Raw genomic sequence first — 10,080 nt, forward strand, 5'->3', positions numbered from 1 at the left:
AAGTCATTGAACATATTTCTAAAACTTTATTTTCTCAAATTATAAAATGGCAAACAAAATCTGAACATGCATGATATGATATTATTGGAAAACTGACATTTCTAATGAAAGGCAACCACTTCTGAAGTGATAAAGGGACCAACATTGAATCATATTGCATCCCTTCCAACATCATGAGCCAGTCCCTTTCAACATTCCCAGGAGACTCCAATTTACAGCATCAGCAGAGATAGGAGAGGACAGTACAGAGATGACTAGCAACAAGGAATATATTTAAGATCACAGGACAGTCTCCCCTGAGATTACAGATAAAGAGCAGAGGTTCTATGCCCTCCTATTAATCACCAGACTGACTACAAAATACTAATAAAACTACAAATCCCAGTTATAGGGAATTATAGCAGGTTCCCTTTTGGCATCATTCACAAAAATGCATCTGACTGGCAAGGATCATACTGTCTAGTGAGCCTGGGGAACACTTTTACAGTTACACTCTGACAACATCCCAGCCATTTCAAAATATTAAATTTATATGCAATTGCAGACTTCAGGCTAGGTTCCAGTTGGGAAAACTAAAGATGAACCCTTTCCCTTCTACCCCGTAGACCCTCTACAGTTTAGGGATGGGCTTGGCTGCCACAGCGATGCTCTCAATGGCACACTCGTCAGACCCCCGTCTGACCCTGAAGAAGCCCTCCTCGCCCCACTTCGTCCCCCAGCTGTTCTTCACCACCCAGAACTTCTGACCAGTGACGTGACATTGGCCGTAGCCCACCAGCAGCACCGCGTGGTTGGTCAGCTCAAACGGGTTGTAGGGGTCATGGAGGCCTGTGTGGTGGTAGATACCCTCCTTGTAGTGCATGAAGTCAGGATACACCTGGACGAGAACAGTGTGAGGAAGACACCTGGCCATTTTGACTTAGAAAAACTAATACTGGCCATTATTCATAGAGCTAACCAATGCTCAAACCAACGTGTGTGTGTGTGTGTGTGTGTGTGTGTGTCCCACCTCAAAAGCCACCCCCATGGGTCCGTTCTTGACCAGTTCCAGCATCATGGCAGACTCGCTGCAGCCTCCGTAGAACCCTCCGACGTAGCTGTAGTCCGAAGTGTAGTGGCGGAGACAGCCTTCGGGAACGTCACACGGGGAATCTGTCCCAGCGTACGGATAACACGACTCTTCCACGATCCCAAAGTCCTGGACGTACTTCCCAATGAGGTAGGGGAAGCCACCATCACAACCTGAGAGGGAGGAGAGGGAGAAGTAAGAGGGCTTAGATATGGGAGAAATACACAAACACCGTTATGCAGAGTGTGTTCGCTCATTACCTTGGGAGTACTGGGAGCAGGACACGACCTGCTGTGGGCTGAAGATGGGAGTCTCGCTGTTGTTGGTTTGGAGCCGGACACGAGCCTCCAACATTCCCATTAAGGCAAAGGAATAGCAGCTACCACACGAAGCTGGAGCCCACAGAGTACCAATCAAACACTGCACTGTCACAACCAATCAAAAACCTCACTGTAATATCAGCCACCACTAAGAACCAGACACCCGGTCAAGCAGTCCGTGGATCATCTTTAACCTGCAACTAGAGATCTGTGGGAATTAATCCTAAAAGCCCATTTATGCTGGAGATGAAAATGTGGTCAGAGGTTTCACATGGAGGGTGAAGCAATTGTGGAGCCTCCGGAGGTATGCAGAGGCAAAATGAAACTCTGTACCACATCGAGCCTCCAATTGTAACAACGCAGAGGGCGCCGTATAGCTCTATTGACGTGATTGGTTGACAGGTGGGGGCGGTACATCCTGTATAAACAAACTCACTTCCTTCACAATAGTTCTGCAGTAAATGCTGTACGGCCACTGTCGACCATGCAGAGCCTTCAGTAAGGGCCCCACTTCCTCACACAGCTATTAAAAGCCCTCAACGGAGCCCCTAAAGCCCTGCCCTCTCAGCCAGCTATGCAACAACTCACGACACACAAGCATGTTGTCTGTGGGGTTGAGACGGGAACGTTGGCCACTGTAATCCAGGAGGAACCATTGATTTAGCAGTTCTCTAACTAGGACAGGCAGTGGTACGGCATGCCCTGTAGAGGACATTCCCAAGGCCTCAGACACAGCAGAAAGGCTGAACATTAAACACATGGGTTGTGAGAGGAGACATTTTGCCAAGAGTCACGATAGACAAGTGTAGGTATTTGACCCAGCGTGCGTTACCCTGGTTGCGGACAGGACTGAGGTAGTTGACTCCATTGACATCTCTCCAGTCCCAGCGCTCAGGGAGGCCGGCCGCCATCTTGGCTAGCGTTGATGTCACAGGGGCGGGGCCAACACGTCTGGGGAGGAGCATAGACTCATACAGTAAGGGTACACCATGGACATGTTTTGCAATGAATCCAAAATTAGTGTTCCTATTGAACACCTTTAGGTACTACCTCAGTTTTAGAGTCCCGTTTCATACCTACTGACCACCACCAAGGTGATCTCTACCCCACGGTCTCCTGAGGTGATCACTAGTCCCCCCCCCCACACTATGGATTGGTGTCACCGTAATGACTGTACTTAGTTCAACATATTTCTGACACCAAACCATTCCTTTAAAACCCATAAGGGGGAGTGAACGAGTGGAGAGAAATACAACTCAGCTGGGGGTTGAGAGAGAAAGAAACCTCAGGCATTTGTAAGCCCTTGTACAGAGTGCCTCTTACTATCAGTCATACCAGAGCAGTCTAGACGAGTTGGGGCCAGAGACCGTGTCCCATTATCCTAAAACAGAACCCTCAAGCCTTGGACTCATCTGCCATGACTATTCTCCCCAGGGGCACAACTGTCACTGTGGACCTGTCCCTCCCACATTATGAAATTGCTTTTGTCACCCACAGTTTGATCATTGGAATGTGATGCAAAGTGAGGCGAAGGTGTGCATTAGGACCATGCGGACGCCACAGAGCAGTCAGGTAGGCTGTGTGGAGTGTTTGACAGGATAAAATATATGATGCCCCCCCCACACTTAAACTAAAGTTAAGTCTGTGATTGTCCCCCTTTTCTTTCAGAAGTAACAAATCTCACAGCTGACAGACTCATCCTGCTTCTTCCTTGTGTGAAGTTCACCAAAATGAGTTACATAATAATTGAATTCCTGTTTCAATACATAGAGTCACAAGTGAGTGACTGTACCTGGGGATGTGTGAAGCTGCTCCCCCAGCTCTGTGCATTAGCTGCTGCAGAGTGTAGGTCTCATGTTCGCTGTAGGCCATGGCTTTCCAGGAGCTCTGGGCCACGTTGATGGAGTCAATGAAGTCCAGGTTGTGTTTGTAGGACCTCTGGAGGAACCTGGGGGAGGGGAGGGAGGAGTAAACAGACCTACACAAACCTGGGGAGGAGCAAACAGACCTACACCAACCTGGGGGAGGAGCAAACAGACCTACACCAACCTGGGGGAGGAGCAAACAGACCTACACCAACCTGGGGGAGGAGCAAACAGACCTACACCAACCTGGGGGAGGAGCAAACAGACCTACACCAACCTGGGGGAGGAGCAAACAGACCTACACCAACCTGGGGGAGGAGCAAACAGACCTACACCAACCTGGGGGAGGAGCAAGCAGACCTACACCAACCTGGGGGAGGAGCAAACAGACCTACACCAACCTGGGGGAGGAGCAAACAGACCTACACCAACCTGGGGGAGGAGCAAACAGACCTACACCAACCTGGGGGAGGAGCAAACAGACCTACACCAACCTGGGGAGGAGCAAACAGACCTACACCAACCTGGGGGAGGGAGGAGCAAACAGACCTACACCAACCTGGGGGAGGAGCAAACAGACCTACACAAACGTAAAGACTGATTCTACCTCTGCATTGCTTGCTGTTTGGGGTTTTAGGCTGGGTTTCTGTATAGCACTTTGTGACATCGGCTGATGTAAAAATCAGGCTTTATAAATATAAATTTAAATGACTTGATTGACATATACCCCACAGGAAAGGAGTAAACAGACCTACACAGCCTGAAGGAAGGAAAACAGAATGAACAAATGCAGGAGCACTAGAACAGCCAGAGGGAGAGAGCACTGCTCAGACCAGAACACATGAATCACACAACACACAAGCAGTGACTGACAGCCAACGTAACAGAGTCTAAACTAAGCAGCCTGCTTGTTTTTCAATATGAGCAATGCTCACACTAAAATGGGACCATGGATGAAAATAGCCTTCTAGCCAATTATAGGACTTTAATGGGAAAACATAGGTGATTATTGGAGAGCATTATTACTGGGCACAGAGTGTCAAGCCTGCTATTAAACCCTGAGGCTACTCACAGGTCATTGGGATGGTAGCGGTGTGTGTCTACGGAGCGAGGGGGTGTTGGGACAACCCTCTTGGCAGTGAAGCAGGCCCAGTTGTTTCCCAGAGAATCATGGACCCAGCCTGGCAGAGTCTGGTCACAGTAGCTGGTCACCTCAGAGCCCTGCTCAGAGTACTGGAACAGAGAGGAGAAAAATCAGTCTGTACGAGGCGTCCCTGTGTGTTGTGTAGAAAGAGGACGATCACATATTGAATCTTTATGGCCCGAGTTAAAGATTAAAAAACACAAGAGCTACAAGTCAGTGATGTTTTATGCAAGTGGATGTGGCAGTTACCCTGATAACCGCTTTCAATATGAGAGAGTGAGCAGACAGTGTGGCGTTATGAACAGCAGCCATGAGTAAGTAACACTGGGCTTTTCCAGTGAAGCATGTGGTGTGTCACTGTGCTGAAACAAGTCCAGACGGTTTCAATAAGGAAGTACAAGGGACGAGCAGCCGTCTGCTAAACCATGTAGGAGGGACAACACTGAACATTTCCCCTGATAGTCACAAGGAAGTCACGTGACAAAGCCAAACGAAATACAACCCCGAATGAAAAAGTATCAACACAACACTGAAAGTATCTTTGAAACACAAGCCTGAATATATCAATGTAGCAACTGAGATGTAAAAGTCAGATTAGTGATTGAACCACCAACCCTGCAATAACAGGAAAGGTGAGCAGCCATGTGTCTGAAACGTAACGTACAAGGCTACAAGGTAGGAGGACTTCCATCACGGCAATGACAGTTCCTCTCAACCAGTGGCTTATGGGCTTTAGGTGGGAGCTGATGCCACCCTTTGATAATCAGTGTCCACTGTCAAAGACAAGGATGTGAAATATGTATTGTCCATTCCCAGCACACCTCTCCAGGGAGCTGCTATAGAAACATCTTTGCAGCACGTCAACATCCCATCAACAATCCTGTAGCAGATAGAATATGGTGGAACAAGGATGTGGTCTTTTCTGTAGCCTACAGGCTGGAGATTAAATGACAATGTAATTCCTTATCCACAAAAAGTGTTCCAGACCTCTTGACAGAGATCGTAGTATGCTACTGTTATAGACTAAAGTGGAACCCTGAATGAAACAAGTGAGAGCTTAAACCTGCCTTGAAGAAGCCAAACCACTTGTAGTCGTTGAGGACAACCTCAAAGCCCTGATTGTAGATGAGGGTGAAGAATCCCGTGTTCCCCAGGTCGTCCACCGCCACAGACAGCTTCTCCAGGCGCACCGTTATCGACTTATCAATGGTGTCTTTTTAAAAACAGAGACATTTTGGTAATTACTTCTCAATTAAACTTTGGGCTTCTTATGTATTGCAAAGTAAGACGGGGTAGACATTGTAACATTGGGCAGAGGTGAAAGTTGTAATAATGACACAATGCTCGATACAAAAGCTAAATCAATAGCTTACAAACTAAGGCAATAGACTACCGGGTCAAGTTAACACTTGAACCAATTAAAAGTTTGTTACATAGCCTCCTTGATTGCTTAAAGTGTGAGGTCGATCCGTATTTCCAGCTCTTACCCATCATGGAGCAGTTGATGCCTTTGTCTTGTCCCCCCTTCGATACATGGAACACCCAGGAGCCCAACAGGTCTTCATATGTGCAGTTGGCAGGAGTATCAGCCTGGGAGCCCTCCACCCAGAGCAGGAACACACACAACAACACACCGCTCACCTTCATCGCGTCTCACCACGCTCCTGTTCACAGCACTACGCAGAGATTTGAATCTACGATAATAACTAGCAAGGAACTTGAGTCTACGTATAAGAACAAATTGAAACCGTTAAGCTATATTTCCCTAAACTGCGATGCACCTGCGATACGGGTTTGTGCTAAGTCCTCTGCGATTTTGTACAAACAGAAGGAACTTTCCCTTCAGTCATATGATCTGTTGCAGCTTATCACGTGACTCACTGGGGCTTTTTGAGAGAAGACAAAGATTATTTATTATATTATCAAGAAAGTCGAGTGACCCCCTCTTACAACGGAAATACATGTCCTCAATGATTGAAGGCAAATTAGGTCAGGTGGAACCATTGTAGCCAATGATGCACAACTTAGTCATTTTTCTCAAAGTTGCCGGAATGCAACGTGAATCCAATTATATCAGTACATTTGTAACAGCCTAAACATTACGAAACTTATATTTGATCAAATTAGCCTCTAGTAACTCGACACTTTCACATACAGATTTTGGGCGAAGTAAATCCTCTCGCTTCACCTGTTCCTGTCTGGAGGAGAGGATCGAATTGGAAAGGGAAACTGCAATTGTCGGTAATGACTTTGGGGTGTTCCTTGTTGAGGCAAATTACATTCAATTGGTTTTCAGCTGTGAAGACACTTCACTTCAGCAACTCTGCTGTTGCTGACTTTTAGAATCTGTAAGTCTTTCATCAGTGAAAGACAAGAGTTTTATTGGATAATGAGAACATTCAATATAATTTTTTATGTTTTTTAAAGGTGTGTGTACAGGATATAAATTCAGCAACAACAATAAACGTCCTTTCACTGTCAACTGCGTTTATTTTCAGAAAACTTAACATGTGTAAATATTTGTATGAACATAACAAGATTCAACAACTGATACATAAATTTAACAAGTTCCACAGACATGTGACTAATGTAACGGATGTGAAACGGCTCGCTTAGTTAGCGGTGCGTTTTCAATTGGTGACGTCACTTGCGCTGAGACCTTGAAGTAGTAGTTCTGATGTTATACTGTTAAACTAACATACATGGTACAATGTGTCCCTGAACAAGAAAGGGGGTTCAAAAGTAACAGTCAATATCTGTTGTGGCCACCAGATGCATTAAGTACTGCAGTGCATCTCCTCCTCATGGACTGCACCAGATTTGCCAGTTCTTGCTGTGAGATATTACCCCACTCTTCCATCAAGGCACTTGCAAGTTCCCAGACATTTCTGGGGGGGAATGTCCCTATCCCTCACCCTCCGATCCAACAGGTCCCAGTCGTGCTCAATGGGGTTGAGATCTGGGCTCTTCGCTGGCCATGGCAGAAAACGGACATTCACGACAATCACGCACAGAACAAACAGTATGGCTGGTGGCATTGTCATGCTGGAGGGTCATGTCAGGATGAGCCTGCAGGAAGGGTACCACATGAGGGAGGAGGATGTCTTCCCCTGTAACGCACAGCATTGATATTTTATTTTTATTTTATTTTTTTATTTCACCTTTATTTAACCAGGTAGGCTAGTTGAGAACAGGTTCTCATTTGCAACTGCGACCTGGCCAAGATAAAGCATAGCAGTGTGAACAGACAACACAGAGTTACACATGGAGTAAACAATTAACAAGTCAATAACACAGAGAAAAAAAGGGGAGTCTATATACAATGTGTGCAAAAGGCATGAGGAGGTAGGCGAATAATTACAATATTGCAGATTAACAATGGAGTGATAAATGATCATGTACAGGTAGAGATATTGGTGTGCAAAAGAGCAGAAAAGTAAATAAATAAAAACTGTGGGGATGAGGTAGGTGAAAATGGGTGTGCTATTTACCAATAGATTATGTACAGCTGCAGCGATCGGTTAGCTGCTCAGCTAGCTGATGTTTGAAGTTGGTGAGGGAGATAAAAGTCTACCACTTCAGCGATTTTTGCAATTCGTTCCAGTCACAGGCAGCAGAGAACTGGAACGAAAGGCGGCCGAATGAGGTGTTGGCTTTAGGGATGATCAGTGAGATACACCTGCTGGAGCGCGTGCTACGGATGGGTGTTGCCATCGTGACCAGTGAGCTGAGATAAGGCGGAGCTTTGCCTAGCTATGGCCTTGTAGATGACCTGAAGCCAGTGGGTCTGGCGACGAATATGTAGCGAGGGCCAGCCGACTAGAGCATACAAGTCGCAGTGGTGGGTCGTATAAGGTGCTTTAGTGACAAAACGGATGGCACTGTGATAAACTGCATCCAGTTTGCTGAGTAGAGTGTTGGAAGCAATTTTGTAGATGACGTCGCCGAAGTCGAGGATCGGTAGGATAGTCAGTTTTACTAGGGTAAGCTTGGCAGCGTGAGTGAAGGAGGCTTTGTTGCGGAATAGAAAGCCGATTCTTGATTTGATTTTCGATTGGAGATGTTTGATATGGGTCTGGAAGGAGAGTTTGCAGTCTAGCCAGACATGAATTCTGCCTGAATCCTTACCAAGGTAATTATAGGTGTCCACATATTCAAGGTCGGAGCCATCCAGTGTGGTGATGCTAGTCGGGCATGCAGGTGCAGGCAGCGATCGGTTGAAAAGCATGCATTTGGTTTTACTAGCGTTTAAGAGCAGTTGGAGGCCACGGAAGGAGTGTTGTATGGCATTGAAGCTCGATTGGAGGTTAGATAGCACAGTGTCCAATGACGGGCTGAAAGTGTATACAATGGTGTCGTCTGCGTAGAGGTGGATCAGGGAATTGCCCGCAGCAAGAGCAACATCATTGATATATACAGAGAAAAGAGTCGGCCCGAGAATTGAACCCTGTGGCACCCCCATAGAGACTGCCAGAGGACCGGACAACATGCCCTCCGATTTGACACACTGAACTCTGTCTGCAAAGTAATTGGTGAACCAGGCAAGGCAGTCATCCGAAAAACCGAGGCTACTGAGTCTGCCAATAAGAATATGGTGATTGACAGAGTCGAAAGCCTTGGCAAGACCGGTGAGGAGAAGGAGTTGGCTCGGATGACCTGGACTGATGAATTAACAAAATGTCCGCAACTCGATGAAGACGGCTGCACAGTACTGTCTTTTATCGATGGCGGTTATGATGTCGTTTAGTACCTTGAGTGTGGCTGAGGTGCACCCGTGACCGGCTCGGAAACCGATTGCATAGCGGAGAAGGTACGGTGGGATTCGAGATGGTCAGTCACCTGTTTGTTGACTTGGCTTTCGAAGACCTTAGATAGGCAGGGCAGGATGGATATAGGTCTGTAACAGTTTGGGTCCAGGGTGTCACCCCCTTTGAAGAGGGGGATGACTGTGGCAGCTTTCCAGTCCTTGGGGATCTCAGACGATATGAAAGAGAGGTTGAACAGGCTGGTAATAGGGGTTGCGACAATGACGGCGGATAGTTTCAGAAATAGAGGGTCCAGATTGTCAAGCCCAGCTGATTTATACGGGTCCAGGTTTTGCAGCTCTTTCAGAACATCTGCTATCTGGATTTGGGTAAAGGAGAACCTGGAGAGGCTTGGGCTGGGAAGGAGCTGCGGGGGGCCGGGGCTGTTGGCCGAGGTAGGAGTAGCCAGGCGGAAGGCATGGCCAGCCGTTGAGAAATGCTTGTTGAAGTTTTCGATAATCATGGATTTGTCGGTGGTGACCGTGTTCCCTAGCCTCAGTGCAGTGGGCAGCTGGGAGGAGGTGCTCTTGTTCCCCATGGACTTCACAGTGTCCCAGAACTTTTTAGAGTTGGAGCTACAGGATGCAAACTTCTGCCTGGAGAAGCTGGCCTTAGCTTTCCTGACTGACTGCGTGTATTGGTTCCTGACTTCCCTGAACAGTTGCATATCGCGGGGACTGTTCGATGCTATTGCAGTCCGCCACAGGATGTTTTTGTGCTGGTCGAGGGCAGTCAGGTCTGGAGTGAACCAAGGGCTGTATCTGTTCTTAGTTCTGCATTTTTTGAACAGAGCATGCTTATCTAAAATGGTGAGGAAGTTACTCTTAAAGAATGACCAGGCATCCTCAACTGACGGGATGAGGTCAATGTCCTTCCA

General features: G+C 47.1%; 1 protein-coding gene across 1 annotated transcript; it reads right to left on the bottom strand.

The window, feature by feature from the left end:
* Positions 1-11: 11 nt before the first annotated feature.
* Positions 12-6,272, bottom strand: LOC124006475 (dipeptidyl peptidase 1-like). The gene is made up of 8 exons (XM_046316514.1): positions 5,886-6,272; positions 5,466-5,611; positions 4,327-4,487; positions 3,182-3,337; positions 2,222-2,340; positions 1,330-1,461; positions 1,010-1,242; positions 12-877 (listed from the first exon to the last, which is right to left on the bottom strand). Exons 1-8 carry the CDS (start codon positions 6,043-6,045, stop codon positions 611-613), a joined length of 1,374 nt encoding a protein of 457 aa, XP_046172470.1. The 5' UTR covers positions 6,046-6,272; the 3' UTR covers positions 12-610.
* Positions 6,273-10,080: the final 3,808 nt, after the last annotated feature.

The sequence above is a fragment of the Oncorhynchus gorbuscha genome, linkage group LG19, assembly GCF_021184085.1.
Source record: "Oncorhynchus gorbuscha isolate QuinsamMale2020 ecotype Even-year linkage group LG19, OgorEven_v1.0, whole genome shotgun sequence".
Taxonomy (NCBI): domain Eukaryota; kingdom Metazoa; phylum Chordata; class Actinopteri; order Salmoniformes; family Salmonidae; genus Oncorhynchus; species Oncorhynchus gorbuscha.